The sequence below is a fragment of the Canis lupus genome, chromosome 7 (assembly GCF_048164855.1).
Source record: "Canis lupus baileyi chromosome 7, mCanLup2.hap1, whole genome shotgun sequence".
Classification (NCBI taxonomy): Eukaryota; Metazoa; Chordata; class Mammalia; order Carnivora; family Canidae; genus Canis; species Canis lupus.
In genome coordinates, this window is record NC_132844.1 from 64,765,756 (window position 1) to 64,790,465 (window position 24,710).

The following is a 24,710-nucleotide window of genomic DNA, read 5'->3' on the forward strand; positions in this document are numbered from 1 at the left end:
TATCAATAATACAATACATAGGTCCTTTTATCCTATGACCTTGCTACTCATATACTAGTTCTTTTTTTTTTAATTTTTATTTATCTATGATAGTCACAGAGAGAGAGAGAGAGAGAGAGAGAGAGAGGCAGAGACACAGGCAGAGGGAGAAGCAGGCTCCATGCACTGGGAGCCCGACGTGGGACTCGATCCCGGGTCTCCAGGATTGCACCCTGGGCCAAAGACAGGTGCTAAACCGCTGCATTACCCAGGGATCCCCTCATATACTAGTTCTAATAACTTTTTTGAGGATTGTTTACAGATGGTCATATTGTCTTGTTCTTTTCCAATCTGTACATTTTAGCCATTGTACAGAGGTATACTTGTTCTTTTTCAATCTGTAGATATTTTATTTATTTGTTTGTTTTTGTGTGTATGTATTCCTTGCCTTATTACACTGACTAGAACCTCTAGTACAACATTGAATAGTAGTGGTGAGAAAAAACATCCTTTTTCTGTTCCTGATCTTGGAAAGGAAGTATTCAGTCTAATGCTGGCTTTTTTGTAGATGCCCTTTGTCAAATGATAAAGTTCCTATTCCTAGTTTACTGAGAGTTTCATGAAAGGGTGTTAAATTTTGTCAAATGCTTCTGCATCTACTTAGATGACTGATGTTTTGTTTGTTTTTTAGTCTGTTAATATGATGAATTATATTGATCGTATTTTGAATGTTAACCCAATCCTCCATTCATAGAATAAATGCTCACTTGGATTTATTTAACCTGTTGAATTTTTTTTAAAGATTTTATTTATTTATTCATGAGAAACACAGAGAGGAGAGAGAGAGGCAGAGACACAGGCAGAGGGAGAAGCAGGCTCCATGCAGGGAGCCCGATGTGGGACTGGATCCCAGGTCTCCAGGATCAGGCCCCGGGTGGAAGGCGGCACTAAACCACTGAGCCACCCGGGCTTCCCTTTGTTGAAATGTTATTAAGAAATGTGTGTTGGGGCACCTGGCTGGCTCAGTCAGTAGAGCATGCAACCCTTAATCTCAGGGTCATGAGTTCAAGCCACATTGGGTATGGAGCCTACTTAAAATTAAATTTTTTAAAAGTATTCCTAAGAAATACTGATCTATAGTCTACTTTTCTTATAATGTATTTCTCTGGTTTTTATATCAGGATAACATTGTCCTTATAAAATTACCTGGGATATGTTTCTTCCTTACATTTTATATGTTTTATTTTATTTTTTTTTATTTTTATTTATTTATGATAGTCACAGAGAGAGAGAGAGAGAGAGAGAGAGAGAGGCAGAGACACAGGCAGAGGGAGAAGCGGCTCCATGCACCGGGAGCCCGATGTGGGATTCGATCCCGGGTCCCCAGGATCGCGCCCTGGGCCAAAGGCAGGCGCCAAACCACTGCGCCACCCAGGGATCCCCATTTTATATGTTTTAGAAGCATTTCTGTAAAATTGGTATTATTTCTTCCTTAAGTATTTGGTGGAATTCACCAATAATGCCATCTGGGCCTGGAGTTTTCTTTGTAAGAAAGTTTATAGCTATACAGTTTTTTTTTAAGATTTTATTTATTTATTCATGAAAGAGAGAGAGGCAAAGGCACAGACAGAGGGAGGAGCAGGCTCCACGCAGGGAGCCCGACATGGGACCCGATCCTGGGACTCCAGGATCACGCCCTGGGCCGAAGGCGGTGCTAAACCGCTGGACCACCAGGGCTGCCCAACTAAACAGTTTTTTAGTGAATATAGGGATATGGAAGGTATCTATTTTTTCTTGATGAGGTTTAGTTTGTATCTTTCAAGGAATTTGTCTATTTCATCTATATTGTCAAATGTATTTTCATACCATTGTTTTTAGTATTCACTTCTTATTTTTTTAACGTCTGTAGGGTCTGTAGGAATGTTCCCTCTTTCATTCCTGGTCGCTGATAATTTACATCTTCTCTCCCCCCACCCCCACCCCAATATCTCTGGTAAGAGATATATCAATTTTGTGGATCTTTTCAAAGAGCCATCTTTTGATCGGCTCTGGATTGTAACAGAATTCCTACCTAGATTCAAGGGTGCATTTCCTTGTTAGTTTGCATTTTGAGTAAGAGCTCCTTTTTATGATCCCAAATCTTTAAGAGCATCACATCACTCACAGAATTACTGGTTAAAGATGGCCAGATGAAAAAAAATTCACTTACTTCTCAGTGTTATTATAGAGCCTTTTACAACACAAACTTTCAGTTAATCCTTATTTTCAGTATGATTCTTCCACTTTCAGATGTGTCTAGTGTCCTCCAAGCCTAGGCAACTCTGTAGTTCACATTCTCCAAACACTAATTCTTCAGTCTTTAGTTAGTGTGCGGTGAATGCAGTTATCTAGCAGTATGACTTTGGAAAGAGGACACAAAGCTCTGTTTCCTAAACAGACTTATGAGCAGCCCGCTGGTTTTTACCTCTACCTTCACTTCGGTTTCCAATTCTCGAGCCCTTTGAAGGTCCTGTGGCATACATTACATTGCTTCTCAACTCTTCCCACTGCCAGTTTAGGACCAACCTGGCCCAGGGTGCTAAATCAAGTGCCACTTACCTTTCTCACTATCTTGCTTTCAAAATGCTATTATTGCTGTCTACCCTCTTGTTCTTTTGAGTTTATACATTAAAACAAAAACAAATGCTTTTGCCGCTTTGGGGTTTTAGGAAGAATCAGAGGTAAAAACATTTTTTTGGAGGCATGTTTTATCTTCTCTGGAACTTAGAAGAATTGGAGGTACACTCTGGGTAAAGGGTACCAAATTCAAGGGCATTTCTCTTAGAGACAGGAAAATTGGGCCCTGTCACACACAGGAAGCTGGGGGCTGAGGTGACACACTGGATTTTTGCCAAGTCTGCTACATGTAGCTAGGACCCCATCTGCTTGGTTCATTCTCTAACTATTCTGACATTTCCAACAGGGAAGTTGTAGGATTGATCTGTTATTGCATCATAAAGAATCTATGTCCTCTACACTGCTACCTTTGCTCTTCAAGCACCAGAAAGTACATAAGAGGTATTGCCAACTTACTTACGCAAGATTTCACTTAGGCCACTCCAAAAAGAGGAGAAGCCTCGAGTCCCTTACCAGGTCCCAGCATGGCCAATACACAAAATTCTTCTATTCTTTGTATATATATGCCTTTTAAAAATGACATTAGCAATCATGTTATTTATAATTGGTTTAACGTTTCCCCATAGAATAATTCATGGAAGTTTATGTTTTTCTCATTGAAAAAGAGATCATCTCAGGGCACTTGGGTGGCTCAGTGGTTAAGCATCTGCCTTTGGCTCAGGGCGTGATCCCGAGTCCTGGGGGCAAGTCCTACATCAAGCTCCCTGTGAGGAGACTGCTTCTCCCTCTGTCTATGACTCTGCTTCTCTCTGTGTGTCTCTCATGAATAAATAAACAAACTCTTAAAAGAAAGAAAAGAAGAAAGAAAGAAAGAAAGAAAGAAAGAAAGAAAGAAATGAAAGAAAGAAAGAAAGAAAGAAAGAAAGAAAGAAAGAAAGAAAGAAAGAAAGAAAGAAAGATTATCTCTCATTTCAGGTGTAATCTCTGTACTTACCATAATCAGTAACATAAAACTCATACATGGTCTGATTTGTGCCTTTAGGTATTTCTGGTAAGTCTAACTTGCTTCCATGACTTCGTATAAAGGCCTCAAGCTTTTCTCTGCTTTCCAGTTCCAAAAGAGCTCCTAAACTCCACATTAGGCCAAACACAAATAATTTGTGAAGATGTTCGACACATGAAACACCACCTTCTTCTTTGGAGGGAATTAAACCTTCCAGTAGATTGAGAGACTGGAAATAGTTTAATACAAGAAAATAAATTTTTGTAGTCAAATTTTTGAAACATAAATTTTTAAATAAGAAACTTAAAAGAAGGAGGAAAAGGGGGAAGAAAAAATATATCTCTAGATATAGCTTGATCACTGTCCTACAGCAAACAGCATTTAGAGAAAAGTCATCCTGCTTTCAATAGTTTTCTTGGACTAGCAGAAAAATGCCAAAATGGGGGACTGGGGGTGTGATTTCTAACCCCAGTTCATGCCACCAACTTCACTGAGCCTCAGTTTCCAGATCTGAAAAACAAAGGGCCTAAACTAGATGTGGGGTTTGTTTGTTTGTTTAGACTATATGTTTTCTAGGGTAGTTTCTGGATCGAAAGTTTAGTGACTCCAAATTTTCTACACCTCAGATTGTATTTATTTTTCACTTTTTGCAGGGCTCAGCAAACTGTGGCCCTAGGGGCCCAGCCACCTGTTTGGCAAATAAAGTTTTCCTGAAACACAGTCACACTCATTCACATAGGCACTGTCTCTGGCTGCCTTTGCAATACAGCAACAGATGTGAGTGGTTGAGAGGGACAGTTGTGCAAACATTTGCCTAAATATTTGCTACCCACTCATTTAAGGAAAAGTGTGCCAACTCCCATATGGCATCAGAAAGCAATGTATCTACAGTAAGACATTCTCAGTTTTGCAAAACAAAATTAATTCAATTAATTCAAGATAAGATTTTCATTCATATTATGCATTTTAAAGTAATTACTAAATAGTTTGTTGATTTGGGCCCTTATGTATTACTTCTTATCTTCCTACCCTCACTGACTGCACTGACTGGCATCCCTTCTTAAACTAAGAAAACAAAGCACCAGAATGGATCATAAAAGATCACCTGAAGCAGGAGAGCCCTTCAAAATCTATGATTAATTCTGCTTCCCTCCCACCCCCCCACCCCCCACCAAAGACTATTAAGGAAAACTCACTGAGTTTGGGGGATGGGGGAACACACACACACAATGCTAGAAACTACTTGGAAAATTGTTTAAAAGTTTTCCCTATCTATAAACTCTAAATTTGCAATGCTGAGATTGCCATTTGAGTTTTCTTGCTTGTCATCAGATCTTTTTTGTGCTTTTCTGTAGGACTGCCTGCTTTATTTATTTTGTCTAGTGTCATTATTGGGTGCACTTTCTGGGAAGGTTACTAAGCTTGACAGTGGGAGAGATAGATCATTCCTCTTCCCCTGCCAACACCCACCCTGGGCAGAGAAAATAATAAAGCAGATGGTAGTAAAATCATTAATTAAATCTTACAAAATCTTTAACAGGAATCAAACTTCACCGAACCTTCACAGCCATATCATCAAAGTATTTCTATGGATTGAATGAATTTTCTATTTGAGACCTGGCCTCTAAGCTGCAAGAGGGTGGGCAGAAAGTCTCCAATCTAAATAGTGAATGTACATAATCTCACCTGCATGATATAGTTGCACTCCAGGAGCTGCATTTTTGGATTGAGGCTTAGTTTCATATACATATATATATCTTCAAATATTTTATCATACAGGTCGAGGAAGACAGAAGCTTCCTGTGTAGTGCGCTTCTTCAACCATGCCTGCAACAGACAAACAGAACCTCAGTTTATGAAGGAAGTGACCCCGGGGAAGAGCCTGGGCGCGCTCACCTGGGTCTCAGGTCCCCACCTGCAATATCGCCCTCCAACTGAGCGCAGAGCTGCTAATATAAACCATGCCCATCCTGGAGACCGTGGCAGGAGAAGCATTTTCAATATTATGGACTTCAAACAGAAGCTTACAACTAGGGGCCATGGGGATGCGATCTCCATTGGCCAGCGTGAGGGTTTTATTGTCATCCAACACAGAATTTAAGTTCTCGATCCAAATGGCATCCACAGGGCCATCTAAAATTAAGAAAATGTTTTCACCTGCAAATAATTAAAAGAGAAAAGAATCACTTTTCACCTGCAAAAAATTTAAACATGGTGTTATTTAACTGGGGTGAGGGAGGGGAGTACGGGGATGGGGGAGGTTCACAGAAGAAAGCTGACATGTACCTTTTTTAGCTTTTAATGTTTTTCTCCACAGAGTGGAAAAAATCCCATCTGTCCAGTCATTAGTAGCAGTGTCCAGTCTGCCAAACATCTGAGGCGCAGTAATCGCTTTGGGATTCATTCGCATCTCTCTGTGAGGCCTCCCACACTCGGTTAACGCCTTCATCAAAATTGTTATGACAGTTGTCTTCCCAGAACCACTGGGCCCTAGAGTCATCAAACCATGACGCACCAGAGATGTCTCATATAACTGCACAACAGGGCAATCAATTGAAAAATGTAACTAATGAGTCTCTTGCTGACATTTGCAGAAGCAGCGTGCTGAAATTTAAGCGGCTTTAAATAAGCTCCTACTAAAGTAACTAGTTCACTATTTAAAAGATGAAAAAATGCCCTCCCCCAAATGGTTTCACTAGATGTAGGAGGTAGCAAATGAGCGCCACAGTTAAAAAAAAAAAAAAAAAAAAAAAAAAGATAAGTGATTAAAATTATGACAATGTGAAACTCTAATGACATTTTGGAAATAATAAACTCGGGATCTAGGTTTTGCTTCTCAAACTACTATTCCTGGTGATTTGGGTTTGCCCATAACATAGGTTTTTCCAGGCACAAGCTTTCTGCGCATTCAATGTGATGATGCCGCCCCCTGGTGGGCGATAGCAGCAAAGCAAACCATCACAGTGAAGACCAGCTTGAGAGGAGGATGTCCCTGCAACCGATTTGTTCAGGCAATGCTCCAGGAGAAACTGACAAGGAGGTAGGGGAAGCAGGACAGGAAAGGGAAGTCAGACAGGGTGCGATCGAGGACAAAATCCTTTAGAGGGAAGCCTTAACACAGATCCTGCGGGGCACGCTGGAATGTAAGTTACACCTGCGTTTGTTCACGGGGAAGCAAGGGAGCTTGACTCTACTACTCACTCCATCACCCATCAGTCTTTAACTAAGGAGAGTTTGGTTTAAGGGGGATGGAAAATAAACTCCCAGGCAGTGCCTGCTAGCCAAGTGGCTCCAGTCGTCCTGAAAGGATGGTGAGCGTGGGCTATTAGAATCACGCAGAAGCCGGGGAAAGGGCACAGGGTTAGGGTAAAGGAGATTCAAGGAGACATGCTAAGAACAAGACAGAGTCTGTTACAGCGTCCTCTCTATTGTTTTCTTAATAAAAATAAGAAGTCAAAAGCTCACAGCTGATCAGAAGCAGAAGTTATGTTATTCTACCATTTTAGAGGAAAATGCATTACTACTATAACCCATCATTTAGAAGCAGCAAAGTCACAGCCCATCACATTCTGTTCAAGAGTAACACTATTGACACTGGGTACCACCACCATATTCTAGTCCCCTATCCACTGAGATGACTATGACTTTAGTATTCAATATACTAGATGCATATGTCACATAGGAAATTTTGAAAAATTTCCCAGAAATTGAAAAAAAAAGTGTTTAATGGCTTCCAATCCATGGGTGATGAAAAATACTTAAAAACTGTTCCTCACATATTTTCCTATGAAACTTGGATATGTCTTAGACACTCTCACTTCTGGCAAGAACAGTAAGTTAAAATAAGAACTGTTATTTTTCAAATGCAGTTCTTAACATCCTCCACAATTTCAGCTCCCTCATTTCCAAACGCCCTGGAAAATACCCCTGAAACATCAGGCCCATAGAAATTTAATCCTCCATCTCCACCAGTCCTTCCTGACTCTGCTGAGTCAACTGTTGGGTGTCACAAGGATGAAATGTGATGGACAAAAAGACACCAAGAGACACAGGCAAAGGATTAAAATTTTAGTGTAGGTGTGAACTTGTCCATACCCAAAGCAGAAGTAAAGCAGCATTCCTGGATTCCTCAGACCCCATGCCCATGAAGGTCCCCAGCTATGAGTGATACTGCCAGACAGACACAAGAAGCCAGCAGGGTCACTCCATCTCCCCAGCTTTTTATAACCTACTTGAGGCACCTAGGTGGCTCAGTGGTTGAGCGCCTGCCTTTGGCTCAGGTCGTGATCCCAGTGTCCTGGGATCGAGTCCCACATTGGGCTCCCTGTGAGGAGCCTGGTTCCCTCTCTGCCTGCCTCTCTCTGTGTGTCTCTCACAAATAAATAAATAAAATAAATAAAATAAATAAAATAAAATCTAAAAAAACGCCTACTCTCCTCCCAACTGTTCTTGAGATTCTGGCTACTGCCCAACCTGCTCCCCAGAAATAGGTAATCTCAGTAAATCACTGCTTGTTTACTGCAAGGCAGGGTCAATCCTCTCTCTCTCTCTCTCTCTCTCTCTCTCTCTCTCTCTCTCTCTCTCTCTCTCTCTCTCTCGGATCAACACATCCTCCTGAGGACTCTGCTTGCAAGGATGTTTTTCATTTACTTTCAACCTTTACATTAAGTAAAACTAATATCCTGCATTCTTCTCTTCAAATGGTGATCTTTTGACAACACACACTTGTTATGATACTGGTAATAGATTAAAATGTCTTTACCTGCACAAGTTTGAGATTCCAGGGCGGGTGGTTAATCAAACCTTCTATCTGAACCTGGTTGGCTACTGCAGCTTGCAGTTCCACATAGGTACTACTATCCAGTTGTAATCCTGGAAACAGGTCATTGATTAAGCTGAGGAACAGGGGTTCATCTTCATCAACCTAAGATGGCAGAGAATAAATATACTTCTTCAGCCAACAAATAATTATGGGCCGGTGAGGAAGGTCATAGCACTTATATCACTAGATGCCCAGAAAATCATATACCACTCTCTTACCATGACTTGTATCCTCTAGAACCAATTGCTAAACACTACCTCTGAATCCATATTACCTATAGCATTGTACCCAGAGCTCTTTGGCATTCAACATCTTCTACAGTCTACTGCTCAAGGTTTGATCTCATTACTTTATCATAGGAATTCCATGCGTCTCACAAACAGGTATATGGGTTAACTTTAAAAACATGCAAGTAATAGTCCCAGCCCCATGAAAATAGAGTATTAATATTCCATTTAAATTAGGAAAATAGGGGATCCCTGGGTGGCTCAGCGGTTGAGCGCCTGCCTTCGGCCCAGGGCATGATCCTGGAGTCCCTGGATCGAGTCCCACATCGGGCTCCCTGCATGGAGCCTGCTTCTCCCTCTGCCTGTGTCTCTGCCTCTCTCTCTCTCTGTCTCTCATGAATAAATAAAAATCTGAAAAAAGAAATGAAAGAAGAAAGAAAAGAAAGAAAGAAAGAAGAAAAGAAAAGAAAAGAAAAGAAAAGAAAAGAAAAGAAAAGAAAAGAAAAGAAAAGAAAAGAAAAGAGCCATAATCCTACCTGCCTGGCTCATCCAACAGTGGCTGGAAAACCATCAGAGCAGTGCTCTGCCTTCCTTACAAGCTGTAGATTTGAGAAAACTAACCCTAATTAATCCTCATTAATATCAATATCACCATGTTCTCAACTGCTGGCCCCTTTGATATCTCCTAATTCTCTGGGACTCCTCTGTTGCCTTCTGGAATTCCTGCCTAGCAGTTTCAAGAAGACTATTATCCTCTGAAAGGGGCAGAGGATTTGGCGTCAGAAAGTCTTGTGGGTTTTTGTTCCAGCTTCTCAACTGACTGTGATTGTGGGTGAGTCTTCTAGACTTGGTTTCCTCAAAAGGCAAAAGGCAATGAGCACACTAGCCATTCATACCCTACAGAGTTGCTGAGACACAACCAAGACAATATCACCGAAAAAAACTCTGTAATGGTAGGGAGCCACTGGATGTTAGTGGTTAGTTTCTGTAACTAGACTGGGAGCTTCCTAAGAACCATTTCTTCCTCTTTCTCTTGTGCTCCCAGGGCACAGGCACAATATGTAACACATAGATCCCTTTTTTTTTAATGTTCCAAAATTTTTTATCTTTAAAAAAAAAAGATTTTATTTATTTACTCAGTAGAGACACAGAGAGAGAGAGGCAGAGAGAGAGGCAGAGGGAGAATCAAGTTCCATGCAGGGAACCCGATGTGGGACCCGATCACGGGACCCCAGGATCACTCCCTGGGCCCAAGGCAGACACTCAGCCACTGAGCCACCCAGGCATCCCCCAAAATTTTTAAATTTTTTAAATTTTTTAAATTTGTTTTTATTGAAGTTTGATTTGCCAACATATAGTATGAAACCCAGTGCTCATCCCATCAAGTGCCCTCCATGCCCATCACCCAGTTACCCCAACCCCCTGCCCACTTTCCCTTCCCCAACCCTTTCTTCATTTCCCAGAGTTAGGATTCTCTCGTGCTTTGTCTCCCTCAATAGTTTTTCCCACTCAGTTCCCCTCCTTTCCCTTTTAATTCCTGTCACTATTTCTTATATTCTCCATATGAGTGAAACCATATAATGTTTGTCCTTCTCTGATTAACTTACTTCACTCAGCATAATACCCTCCAGTTCTATCCACATTGAAGCAAATGGCAGATATTTGTCCTTTCTGATGGCTGACTAATGTTCCATTATATATATAGACCACATCTTCTTTATCCATTCATCTGTTGAAGGACATTGTGGCTCCATCCACAGTTTGGCTATTGTGGACATTGCTGCTATGAACATTGGGGTGCAGGCGTCCCAGTATTTCACTGCATCTGTATCTTTGGGGTAAATCCCCAGAAGTGCAATTGCTGGGTCATAGGGCAGGTCTATTTTTAAATCTTTGAGGAACCTCCACACAGTTTTCCAGAGTGGCTGCACCAGTTCACATTCCAACCAACAGTGCAAGAGGGTTCGCCTTTCTCCACATCCTCTCCAACATTTGTGGTTTCCTGTCTTGTTAATTTTCACCATTCTCACTCACTGGGGTGAGGTGGAATCTCATCGTGGTTTTGATTTGTATTTCCCTGATGGCAAGTGATGCAGAGCATTTTCTCATGTGCTTGTTGCCATGTATAGGTCTTCTTTGGTGAAATTTCTGTTCATGTCTTTTGCCCATTTCATGATTGGATTGTTTGTTTCTTGGCTGTTGAGTTTAACACGTTCTTTACAGATCTTGGATACCAGCCCTTTATCTGATATGTCATTCGCAAGTATCTTCTCCCATTCTGTAGGTTATCCTTTAGTTTAGTTTTGTTGACTGTTTCTTTTGCTGTACAGAAGCTTTTTATCCTGATGAAGTCCCAATAGTTCATTTTTTCTTTTGTTTCCCTTGCCTTCATAGATGTATCTTGCAAGAAGTTGCTGTGGCCAAGTTCAAAGAGGGTGCTGCCTGTGTTCTCTAAAATTTTGGTGCTTCTCTCACATTTAGATCTTTCATCCATTTTGATTTATCTTTGTGTATGGTGCAAGAGAGTGGTCTAGTTTCATTCTTCTGCATGTGGATGTCCAATTTTCCCAGCACCATTTATTGAAGAGACTGTCCTTTTTCCAGCAGATAGTCTTTTCTGCTTTGTCGAATATTAGTTGACCATAGAGTTGAGAGCCCATTTCTGGGTTCTCTATTCTGTTCCATTGATCTATGTGTCTGTCTTTGTGCCAGTACCACACTGTCTTGATGATCACAGCTTTGTAGTACAACCTGAAATCTGGCATTGTGATGTGCCCAGGTCTGGTTTTCTTTTTCAATATTCCCCTGGCTATTCGGGGTCTTTTCTGATTCCACACAAATCTGAAGATTTGTTCCAACTCTCTGAAGAAAGTCCATGGTATTTTGATAGGGATTGCATTAAATGTGTAAATTGCCCTGGGTAGCATAGACATTTTCACAATATTAATTCTTCCAATCCATGAGCATGGAATGTTTTTTCCATCTCTTTGTGTCTTCCTCGATTTCCTTCAGAAGTGTTCTGTAGTTTTTAGAGTATAGATCCTTTACCTCTTTGGTTAGGTTTATTCCTAGGTATCTTATGCTTTTGGGTGCAATTGTAAATGGGATTCCTTAATTTCTCTTTCTTCAGTCTCATTAGTGTTAGAAATGCCACTGATTTCTGTGTGCTGATATTGTAACCTGCCACATTGCCGAATTGCCTTATGAGTTCTAGCAATCTTGGGGTGGAGTCTTTTGGGTTTTCTATGTACAGTGTCATGTCATCTGTGAAGAGGGAGAGTTTGACTTCTTCTTTGCCAATTTTAATGCCTTTTATTTCTTTCTGTTTTCTTATTGCTGAGCCTAGGACTTCTAGTATTATGTTGAATAACAGTGGTGAGAGTGGAAATCCCTGTCATGTTCCCGATTTTAGGGGAAAGGCTTTCAGTTTTCCCCCATTGAGAATGATATTCACTGTGAGTTTTTCATAAATGGCTTTTAAGATATAGAGGAATGAAAAAAAAAAAGATATTGAGGAATGTTCCCTTTATCCTTACACTTTGAAGCATTTTAATCAGGAATGGATGCTGTACTTTGCCAAATGCTTTCTCTGCATCTATTGAGAGGATCATATGGTTCTTGTTTTTTTCTCTTGATGTGATCTATCACGTTGATTGCTTTATGAGTGTTGAGCCACCCATAAATCCCACTTGGTCATGGTGAATAATCTTCTTAATGTACTATTGGATCCTATTGGCTAGTATCTCGTTGAGAATTTTTGCATCTGTCTGCATCAGGAATATTGGTCTATAAATCTCCTTTTTGGGGAGGTCTTTGGTTTGGGGATTAAGGTGATCCTGGCCTCACAAAACGAGTTTGGAAGTATTCCGTCCCTTTCTATCTTTCAGAACAGCTTTAGTAGAATAAGTATTATTTCTTCTCTAAACGTTTGATAGAATTCCCCTGGGACTTTTGTGTCTTGGGAGGTTTTTGATGACTGCTTCAATTTCCTCACTGATTATTGGCCTGTTCAGGTTTTCTATTTTTTCCTGTTCCAGTTTTGGTAACTTGTGGTTTTCCATACAAGCATCCATTCTTCTAGATTGCCTAATTTGTTGGCTATAGCTACTCATAATACGTTTTTAAAATCGTTTGTACATCCTTGGTATTGGTTGTGATCTCTCCTCTTTCATTCATGATTTTATTAATTTGAGTCTTTTCTCTTTTCTTTTTAGTAAGGTTAGCTAGGGGTTTATTTATCTTATTAATTCTTTCAAAGAACCAACTCCTGGTTTTGTTGATCTGTTCTATAGTTCTTCTGGTCTCTATTTCATTGAGTTCTGCTTGAATCTTTATTTCCTCTCTTCTTCTGCTTGGTGTAGATTTTATTTGCTGTTCATTCTCCAACTCCTTTAGGTGCGAGGTTAGCTTGTGTATTTGATTTTTTTTCCTTTTTTCCTTTTTTTTTTTTTTTTTTTTTTGAAGGAGTCTTGTATTGCAATATATTTCCCTCTTAGGACTGCTTTTGCTATATCCCAAAGATTTTGAATGGTTGTATTTTCATTTTCATTAGTTTCCATGAATCTTTTTAATTCTTCTCTAATTTCCTGGTTGACCCATTCATCTTTTAGTAGGATGCTCTTTAACCTCCACGTGTTTGAGTTTCTTCCAAATTTCTTCTTGTGATTGAGTCAAGTTTCAAAATATTGTGGTCTGAAAATATACAGGTGACAATCTCTATCTTTTGGTATCAGTTGAGACCTGATTTGTGACCCAGTATGTGGTCTATTCTAGAGAAAGTCCCATGTGCACTTGAGAAGAATGTGTATTCAATTGTGTTCAGATGGAAAGTTCTGTATATATCTGTGAAGTCTACTTGGTCCAGTGTATCATTCAAGGCCCTTGTTTCTTTGGTGATGTTCTGCTTAGAATATCTGTCATTTACTGAGAATGTCGTGTTGAAGTCTCCTACTATTAGTGTTTTGTTATCTAAGTATCTCTTTACTTTGGTTATTAATTGATGGATATATTTAGCAGCTCCCACATTAGGGGCATAAATATTCATGATTGTTAGGTCTTCCTGTTGGATAGACCCTTTAAGTATGATATAGTGTCCCTCTTCATCTCTTACTATAGTCTTTGGTATAAACTTTATCTGATATGAGGATGGCTACCCCAGCTTTCTTTTGAGGACCATTTGAATGTTAAATGGTTCTACACCCTTTCATTCTCAGGCTAAAAGTGTCCTTAGGTCTAAAATGAGTCTCTTGCAGACAGCATATAGATGAGTCTTGTTTTTTTATACAGCCCAATACCCTACGTCTTTTGATGGGATCATTTAGCCCATTCACATTCACAATAACTATCAAAAGATAGGAATTTAGTGTCATCACATTACCTATTCAGTCTCTGTTTTTGTGGATCGTTTCTTTGGGCTCCCTCTTCCTTTTACAGGGTCCCCCTTAATATTTCTTAAAGAGCTTGTTTGGTGGTCACATATTCTTTCAGTTTCTGCCTATCTGGGAAGCTCTTTATCTCTCCTTCTATTCTGAATGACAGCCTTGCTGGATGAAGTACTCTTGGCTACAAGTTCTTCTCATTTAATACCCTTAATATATCCTGCCAGGCCTTTCTGGCCTGCCAGGTGTCTGTGGATAGGTCTGCTGTTAATCTGACATTTTTCCGGATATGAGGAAAGAATCTTTTGTCTCATGCCACTTTAAGAATTTTCTTTTTAGGGCACCTGGGTGGCTCAGTGGTTGAGTGTCTGCCTTTGGATCAGGTCATGATCCTGGGGTCCTGGTATAGAGTCCCCTATTGGGCTCCCCACAAGGAGCCTGCTTCTCCCTATACCTATGTGTCTACCTCTCTCTCTGTGCCTCTTATGAATAAATAAAATCTTTTTTAAAACAATTTTCTCTTTATCTTTGAAATTTACAAGTTTCAGTATTAAATGTTGAGGTGTTGAACGTTTTATATTGATTTTTGGGTGTGGGGGTCCTCTCTATCTCTTGGATCTGAATGCCTGTTTCCTTCCCCAGATTAGGGAAGTTCTCAGCTATGATTTGTTCAAATATTATTTGTGGTCCTCTCTCTCTCTCTCAATCTCTCTCTCTCTCTCTCTCTCGCATCTCTTCTGGAATCCCAATTAGACGTATATTCTTTCTTCTCAGGCTATCATTTATTTCCCTAAGCCTTTCCTTGTAGGCTCTTGTTTTTCTCTTTCTTCCCCTCAGCTTCCTTCCTTACCATCAACTTGTCTCCTATGTCACTCACTCTTCCACCTCATTAGCCCTACCAGTTAGGTATCCAGTTTGAACTGCATCTCATTTAATCTATTTTTAATTTTGGCCTGATTAGATCTCAATTCTGAAGTAATGAAGTCTCTAGAGTCCTTTACCCTTTTTTCCAGAGCCACCAGTAGCTTTATAATTGTACTTCTGAATTGACTTTCTGACATCGTATTTAAATCCAAATTTGTAACTCTGTGGCAGAGAGTACTATTTCAGGGTCTTTCTTTAGTGGTGAAGTCTTCCTTCTAGTCATTTTTTCCATTGCAGAGTGGCTGTAGGACAGGCTGAGTCAAAAATATCAACCACAACCTAAATTAAATACACCCTAGATGATTTTGAAGAGGTCAGAGACCAGAAAATAAAAGAAAAAGAACAGAACAAAATAAAACAAAATGACCACCAAAGTGAAAAACAAATTTTAAAATAAAGAAGTAAAAATAAAAAGCAAAAAAGCAAAAACAAAGAAGAAAAAAGAAAAAAAAAGTAAAGAAATGAGGAAAAAGAGAAAAAAAAAAAAACAGGGGATGATGGTCGTGAAGAAGTGGTAGTGGAAAGAGAATGTAGTCTACCTGAGGAGTCCTAGAAGGCAATCCTCTTGTTTCTCAATGTATTTTGTTCTGTATGTTAGAAGATGCTCAATCCCAAATTAATATAAACCGGCAATACTTATAGAAATCCCCAACATTGACCACAAAAAACATAAACAAGATAAAAGAGGGGGCAGAATGGCAAGGAAGAGAGAATATAATCTCACAGGATGAACCAACACAGTGTTCCACTTGGTTCTGGGTGTATGTTGGTTGTGTTTTAGAAGGTGCTAACTTCCACCATTGTAAAATAAAACAAGGCAGAAAAAAACAAAAAACAAAAACCCTTATCTCATATATCTACCAAAATTAAATTGGTACATTGAAGGGAATCCAGAAGTGAAAAATATATCTAAGACATGTAATTGTAGAAATATGAAAGTCAAAAAGGAAAAAACTTAAAAATGAAGAGCTGGTAAATTATTGTAGTTAGGGTGGGAAAAGAGAAAAAATGTTGGAAATGTTTAGTCTGATATAAAAATGAGTCATAATGGAAAAAGAAAGAAAGAAAAAAAAAGGACCATCTAGTTCTGTGTACTATTTTCCCTCAGTCCTGGAGCTTTCCAGCCCTGCTTCATCAGTAAACTCACTCTTCCCCTGTTCTTCCAGCTGGTCTTCTGAGGGAGGGGCTGCTGCGCTGATTCTCAGGTGTGTGTGCCTGAGGGGAGATGCTCTACCCCTTGTCAGGTGCTGGCTCAGTATAAGCTGTTTATCCTGTGAGGCCTTTGTTCCTCAGAGGCCCCACCTCTCCCAGGCACATGGTGAAACAAAGAGGAAAAACATCAATGGCGGCAGCCCTGGAGTCAGCTCCCCATGAGTAACTAATCGTAGTCTCCCAGTCCGCACTGGCCTAGATGCTCCCAGGGGCAGCGCAGGTGCACTGATCTGCACAGCTTGGGGGTCCCCAGCGGCAGGAGATTCCTCACTGTCCTGGGCCCTCCCCACTTCCACCTGTCCTGGGGGGAAGGGAGGATAACTGGCTTTGTCCGCTTGGGCGCCCAAGGATCCTGGGCTCGTGCTGCTGGACCCACGCTCCCAGGGACCTCCTCCCAGGGAATGGGATACAGCCACCGCCGTCTGGAGCCAGCCTGCCCAACTGATTGGCTTTTCCCAAATGGCCCGGAGGGCTGTGGCACGCCAGCCCTTTACTGATATCAAACCGTGGTTTGCGGGAAGTTTCCTCCAGGTGCCCCTCCTCTTATAGTGACTCCGGGAATCTTGAGGCTTCGTTGCTCCTCCTGTGATTCTGCCCGATTTCCTTGCTGAGCACTTTTCCATCAGGGAAAACTCCGGCATGGATTTTTAAAGTTACTGTTTCTCCAGGGCTGGGCTTTCCCACCCTGTAGTCTATCATCGCTTCACTTTAGCCCGGCTCCTCGCGGTTCCCCTCCACCACTTTATATTTTATTTATTTATTTTCCTCCTTCCTTTCTTGTTAGAAGCCAAAACTTTTCTCTCTGTAGCATTCCAGCTGTTTTCTCTTTAAATCTCAGGTCGAATTTGTAGGTGCTCAGGATATTTTGAAAGTTATCTAAGTAAGTTTGTGGGGCCAGGTGAGTTGAGGACCCTACTCCTCCACCCCCTTGCCCCTCCCTCCCCAACATAGATGCCCTTGAATAAATACCTGTGTACCTGTCTGCCAGTTGGTTCGAAGAAGCTGGCTGTCATATGACAAGTATGAAAGCAGCAAGATAGCTATGATCATCTTCACAAAGAACTTTCAATGCACTTTTGGAAAATGTGGTGCTGATGCTTTGGAAGAGACATAGCTAAAATGTACTTAGATTCTGAGAAAGTGAAAGCTCTCATGGTTCTCAGTAAATCCAAGAAGCCAAGATATCCATGTTCTAGAGTTTGTGTTACATTATGGGTAATGGTAGAAGGCTGGACTGAAGTTTGGGGGCCAGAGCCCACCAATGAAGCCTATTTTATGGTTCATAGCTGATAAGAGGATGCATTTCCAGCCCATGTTGCACATACAAGGCCATGGGCTTTTTGCCTTGTGGAGGCACAGGGGTAGTAGCTTCAGAGGCACAATGTCCCTGTAATCATTAATGCTCAGAGCTCAACCTGAGCCAACCCCCATGTATCAGCTAAGGAGGGAAACAGTCAGGTAGGAATCTGGAAGGAGAAGTGAATTCAGAGAAGGGAGATACCAGCTTGGAAAGGTTCATGTCTCTCAGTCCTCTCATGACAGTGCTCAGTTCACTATCTTCTGGTCTGGCTCTTTTTTGAGATCCAAGTGTCCTCAATACAGATAGAATATTTCTCAACCCAAAGTCATAATGAACCTGAGATGGGGGTAAAAAAGAGTGTTTCAGTGAACAGTTCTAAATGTAGACTCACCATGCATACACACGGAGATATTCTATTAGGTACACACTGCTATTTGGAGGGGCTGAGCAGCAAAGTTCCATTAGCTTCAGTCTCTCACCTTTCCTTTGATTGCAAAATGATCATTCCATTGGGAATTTTAAGATTTTATTTATTTACTTATTTGGGAGAGAGAGAGCACAAGCAGGGGGAAGGGGAGAAGGAGAAGCAGACTCCCCACTGAGCAGGGAGCCCAACGCAGGGCTTGATCCCGGGACCCTAAGATCATGACCTAATCTGAAGGCAGACACCTAACCAACTGAGCCACCCAGGCACCCCATGGGAAGTTCACAATTTAAATATACTTTGAGAATATTACAATCTGATACAGTCCATACAGCAAACAGATTTAAATATGTTAACAACAGGTTACACATTCTGTGATTCCATTTCTGTAACATTCTTGGAATAACAAATTATTTTTGTTGCAAGAGGTTAGGGATTTGGAAGAGGGGTGGGTGTGGCTATGAAAGGGTAGCATGAGGAAAACCCTACAGTGACAGAACAATCCTGTATGTTGATTGTGGTAGAGATTACATGAATCTCCATGTTATGGACCCATGTGACATAACTGCATAGTACTACACACACACACACACACACACACACACACAGTGTGTGTGTAATAGCTGGCGAACTCTTAATAAACTCTGTGGATTGTACTGATGTCGGTCTTCTGGTTTTATTGTTTGTTATTGTACTATAGTTACAAAATGCCAACACTGAGGTGCCTAGGTGGCTCAGTCCATTCAGCATCTGCCTTCAGCTCCACTTGTGATCCCAGGGTCCTGGGATCGAGCCCCCAGTGGGGCTCCCTGCTTGGCAAGGAGTCTGCTTCTTCCTCTCCCTCTGCCCTCCACCTCACCTCTGCCCCTTATTCTCTCTCATTCAAATAAATAAATAAAATCTTTTTTTTAAATGTCAACATTGCAGGAAGTAGGGTACACAGGACCTCCTTTACACTTCTTTGCAACTTCATTGAAACTCCATAATGATTTCAAACTAAAAAAGGTTTTAAAAATACACAAATAAATGAATTATAAATATATCTTAGAAAAGAGCCAAGATTTTTAAAACTCACTGATTAATATTTATCAAGGTAAAATCGCAAAGTAAAAAATCAAGTTCTGCAGCTAGAGAAAAACAGATTTACAGTTACCTGTTTGGTAAGTTGCTCTTCACAGAGTTTGTAAAGAACATAAAACTTTTGGGCCAAGATAACATTTTCAAGAAAACCACAGCTTGCAAGTTTGACTCGCATAATGATCTGAAAATTAAGATTGTGAGATTTTTTTCAACAACATTAGTGAAAAACAAGTAAGGAACATAAATTATATTATGTTTTTAAATCTTGGTGCCTACCTGTCTATCAGGAACCATCATAGCAACAGTTCTAAACTGAATTTTTAAGTTTTCTGGTAGTTCCTGGCGCCCAGCATATCCAGGGTTCTAAAAATTAAAATTGTTTTGAATTATTGATATAATTTTCATTTCATGAATACAAATACATTCAAATTCCTAGTTCATATTGTAAGCTGGTATTGCAAAACATTAGATTCATAAAAAATCCCTCCTTTCTCAAAAATATGTATTCGACCATTCATATTTTTAAGGTTGTATCACTTCCTCCTACATATTTCCATGTTCATTATACTAACAAAATCATACACACATATCCCCGCAGGGAGCCTGATGTGGGACTCAATCCCAGGACCCTGGGATCACGAGATGCTCAACCACTGAGCCTCCCAGGTACCCCTTTAATCCAAGAAGAATGTTACTCTTCTTTTAAATTGTTCTACACCATAGTATCACACAATAAATTCATTCATCCCATTTCCTGAGTTATAACTGATCACTTCTGGGTTATTGTTTACCCCCAACTGCTTTGCTTATATTTGCTTACAATAAAGCTTTTTTTTTTTTTTTTTTTTGCTTACAATAAAGCTTATCAGAAAATTTCCCTATTTTGCTTTCTATAATTTATCTTTGTCTACTGAGACACTTAAAATTCAGATTATTTTGCGTTATCTTGCAACATAAGGATTTAACTATATAAAGAACATATAAAAACATGTGGCATGTGGGAGAGATAAATCTTTGAGGTTTTAAGCCACTGGGATTTGGGGATTGTTACTGTAGCTAGTCTATGGGATAAAATACAGAAAACATTTAGTTGAGCACCGGACACATAACAAGTGATCACTAAACTGTAGCTAGTATTACCATTAACATATTACCATTTTATCTTCTCTCCAGGCTACTTTTGCTACTCAAAAAATCATATGATAAGAATCACTCATGACCTCTGAATAGTCAATCATTTACTAACAAACATATGCTTTCTTTTATTTAAATCTATAGTAATTAGACTAATCACATTGCATTTAAAGACCATGTTCTCACCATTGTTAGGAAGATTCCAAATTCTGGATTCAAATCAACACAATCACCATCAGAAAAAATGAACTGTTTTTTTCTCTCTTTTCTTGCTGTCAGAACAATATAAATTTGTTGGGCTGCCACTGATAACACAGGCAGTTCAATTCTGTTAAACTCATCAAAACAGCCCCAAGAACCAGACTGTGCAAGACCTGGCAGGAAGAAGTTAATTTGAAGTTTTACTTTGTAACATACCCCCTACCAAGCAAAAAAATCACTTCTCTAAAGTGCAAACAATTATATATTGAAATATAATTTATAGAAAGTTTCAAATCTGGCTGTTTGTAAAGATATATCTAATTCTAGTGACAGAGAGAGGTTTAATTATTTGCACATCATCCTGGAAACAATGAAAATAGTGCACTGCCAAAATCAAAGTACAAGCACGTCATTACATGCAGGGATGCCACAGGGTGATAAATTTTGATTCAGTTGGGAAGTGCTACTTCCAGGGGGGATGGAGGGCTGAAAGAGCCATAACGCTGGGGGAAACTGACAAAATGAGGGATGCCCTTTCCGGGTCAGATCACTTTCCTTCCTCTTGCAATGAGAGACATGCAGGGACGCTGGATGAGGCGGAAAAGGGTCAAAGAGAGTTTTACGTATTCCTTACAAACTTGATACAAAGAAGACTCCAGTATTATGAACACTGCTCCTGTCTAATCTCTAAGGATGAAAACATTGTCTTCAGCTGCATGAAATGTTCTCCTTCCTTTTATTATTGTGCTCCTTCTAGTTTGTTTGTTTTTTTTTTTTTTCTCGCCTTTAGGAATTTCCATTATAGGGATGTTGGAACTTTTCTATCTATCCCTATGACCTTTAGGCTTTTCTGCCAAACTTCCCATTTCTCTCTGCATTTCTCTCTTGGTTAGATCATTATTTAACTCAACAGAGGTTTTTAATTCATTAATTTATTATTCCCATTGCTTTATTGTTCGTAACAGCCTGTTTTTCTTCAACCGGTTGCGTGTTATATAAATTCATGAATCCCTTTGAAGCTATTGATTTTATTTCCTGTTTTCTCCTCTTCCTCTATGAATCCGTTTAGTGGTGGGTAGGTCTCTTAGCTATTTGGGATGCCTCCCTAATTTCTCCAAGTATTTTTTGAGACTTTGTTATCTCTGCATTTCTGTGTTATTTCCTCATTCCGAATGCCAATTCCTGCGTGCAGGATACATGCCTGCCTCTGCTGATTTGGGGGAAGGAATGGGAGAGGCACGCAAGAGCATCCCTCTGGGGCTGGGGCTTACAGCGTGAGCTGGTACACAGGATTCTCACTTCAGAAAGCTGCATTATAATTTATACAGAAGAAAAATACTGGGGACAGCCACTTCCTTTTCTTTTTCTCTGCCATCTGTTCTAATTCTAGAATCCCGGCAATTACCTTGTGCTTTAGTCAGCTGCCCTCACCTATCCTCAACCTCTCAGGTAGGAGTCATCTACAGAAGAATCCTTCTTTTTGATGTGGGACCCAGGAAATTGAACAAAACCCCCTACCCCTGGACAAGCAGAGCAGGACTGACTCTATTTTGGGCTGCACCCGCCTCCTGCTGACCTGCTTATTACTTAGGGCACTGCCCCGCCCTAGTCAGAGACCAGGACACACCCTAACCTGAAATCCGGCTCAGCGGACCAGCGTGACGGTGCAACTTTCTGCGTATCCCATTGGCCACGGGCCCCTATAAAGCTGCTGAGCCTCTTAGTCTCGGGGGCCAAGTCCCTGCTCCTCTGCGTCGGGTGCACTTGGGCCCAGGCTCGAGCTTGTAAATAAACCCTCATGTGTTTGCATCGGTGTCGGCTCCTTGGCGGTTTCCCCGATTCGTGATCTTGGGCACAACATTGATACAGGAAATGATTCTCAGGGTTCAAAAATGGCTTAACAGGCAATTATAGAGAATAATTTAATGAATACTCATGTACCTGCCTATCATATATTAACAATTTGCTTCATGGGACACCTGGGTGGCTCAGTGATTGAGCGTCTGTCTTTGACTCAGGGCGTGATCCCGGGGTTCCGGGATCGAGTCCCACATCAGGCTCCCTGTGAGGAGCCTGTTTCTCCCTCTGCCTATATCTCTGCCTCTCTGTTCTCATGAATAAATACAATCTTAAAAAAAAAAAAATTTCCGGGGATCCCTGGGTGGCTCAGTGGTTTAGCGCCTGCCTTTGGCCCAGGACATCCTAGGGTCCTGGGATCGAGTCCAGCGTTGGGATCCCGGCATGGAACCAGCTTCTCCCTCCTCCTGTGTCTCTGCCTCTCTCTCTCTCTATGTCTATCATAAATAAATAAATAAATCTTTAAAAATTTTTTCCTTCAAATTTCATTCTAAAGAATAAAATATTAGAACTACAGCTCAAATCCATGTATGTTTCTCTTGGATCCACACTCCCTCCTCCTCCAGAGGGAACTTGTATCCTGAATTTGAGGTCAGTGGTTGCAGGCATCCTTTAAACTACTGCTTTTATGTATGTATTCATGAACACTATATGTTTTGCCTATTTGAGATTTATATGCATCTATCTACATGTATCTATTTATAAAATACTGTATACCCTTCTGAAATTTGATTTATTTGCTCAATATTATTTTTGAGATCTATCTAAGCTGATACACATAGATCTAATTCACTATTTTAAAATGCTGTACTGTGCAGTATTTCATTGCCTAAATATACCAGTTTAAAAATTCATTCTACTTTCAATAGATATTTGGTTTGCTCCTAATAATTTGCTATAACAATGTATCAATCTGGCTCATGTCTTTTTACAAAATGTGAGAAGTGGAAATGCTAGGTCAAAGAGAGTATGTGCATCTTCACATTTACCACCTATTGCCAGGCTGTTCTCAGAAGCAGCTCTACCAATTTGCACACACATAAGTATTAACTGTTGTAATTTCTTTTTTTTTTTAAGATTTTTAAAAAATTTATTCATTCATTCATGAAAGACAGAGAGAGAGAAAGAGAGACGCAGGCAGAGACACAGGCAGAGGGAGAAGCAGGCTCCATGCTGGGAGCCTGATGTAGGACTCCATCCTGGGTCTCCAGGATCATGCCCTGGGCCAAAGGCAGGTGCTAAACCACCAAGCCACCCCAGGATCTCCCTGTTGTAATTTCTATAAATCCTTACCAACAGTGGTTTGGCCGGACTTTTCCATTGTTGCCACTCTGGCAGGAGTGAAATTAGTATCTCATTTGTGTTTTATTTTGGGTTTCTTCATGATTGGAAGAAAATCTTTTTTAATGCTGCATATTAATTTTTTAGCAGCTATACATGTTAAAATATCTTCTCCCAGTCTATAGCTTATGTTTTGTTCTCTCTCTTAAATGGAGAAATATCACATAAAGACTGTGAATTTATATATATATATAATTATATATATATATAAAATTACATATATACATATTTCAGATGATATATACATACACATAAAAGGTGAAAGCTGGATGTACAATCTCATGGTATCTATTACAGGGATTTTCTCATATCGTATTTAAAGGAAGACTACATGAGTGAACTCATGATTTTAATACAAAAAAGCTCCAGTGTACTTCTCTCCTATTATCTCCTCTTTCTTCCTTCCCAGAAGAAAAGGAGGGACTGCTAGTCTGCATCATTCTCTTGCTTTGCTTTGCTTTTTTACTATCTATGTATACATATCTAAATGATATGTATTTTTAGTTTTACCTATTTTTGCATTTTAAATAAATTTAATCATACCATATGTATTTTTCTTCACTCCAAGTTGTATCTGTGAGGCAGCTCTACGTGAATGCATCATCTTGTCGTTATTCATTTTCATTGCTATATAGGACTGTTATACTCAATTTCATATATACACGTTATACTTTTTTCCTTCCTGTATATACAGTATATAAATGATATTTTCCCATTTTATGTGTCTATGTGTCCAGTCCACTGTGGAGGACACTAGAGTTGTTTTTAGTTGATTGTTGTTATAAGAATTGCTGCAGCAAACATTTACACACAAACTCTCAGACATGAGTGTCATTTACCTGACTATATACCAGGAGGTGGGATACATGAGAAGACACATGGTGCTGTTTTTTCCAAACAACTTTTTACTCCTACCAGTAGCTGATGATAATTTGTTACACTCTACCTTGCCAATGGTCAAAATGTCACACTTAAATTTTTGTCAATCTGCTGTGTACAAAATGGAATCTCTTTATAATATGTAATTCTTTGATTGCTGGTCACTTGGTTTTCTTCATTTGTGAAATGTCTATTCAAGACTTTTTTCTATTGGGTTATCTTTCTCTCATTCATTCATGGACATTACTTATGTGTTTGGGAGACTAATCCTTTGTAGGCAACATAGGTTGCTAATGCCTTTCCAAATTTCTGACATGGCTTTTCTCTCTTTGA

General features: G+C 40.0%; 1 protein-coding gene across 3 annotated transcripts in view; it reads right to left on the minus strand.

Annotated features, from left to right (window-relative positions):
• DNAH8 (dynein axonemal heavy chain 8) overlaps nt 1–24,710 on the minus strand; it is a 364,549-nt gene that overhangs the window by 167,990 nt on the left and 171,849 nt on the right. For all 3 annotated transcript variants that reach the window (XM_072833179.1, XM_072833178.1, XM_072833180.1), the window contains exons 45-53: nt 20,286–20,473; nt 19,242–19,328; nt 19,039–19,146; nt 17,663–17,797; nt 8,361–8,522; nt 5,885–6,131; nt 5,514–5,755; nt 5,285–5,425; nt 3,590–3,827 (exon numbers count right to left, since the gene is read on the minus strand). In XM_072833179.1, the coding sequence (XP_072689280.1) occupies nt 3,590–3,827; nt 5,285–5,425; nt 5,514–5,755; nt 5,885–6,131; nt 8,361–8,522; nt 17,663–17,797; nt 19,039–19,146; nt 19,242–19,328; nt 20,286–20,473 (1,548 nt within the window). The remainder of the gene's footprint in view (nt 1–3,589; nt 3,828–5,284; nt 5,426–5,513; nt 5,756–5,884; nt 6,132–8,360; nt 8,523–17,662; nt 17,798–19,038; nt 19,147–19,241; nt 19,329–20,285; nt 20,474–24,710) is intronic.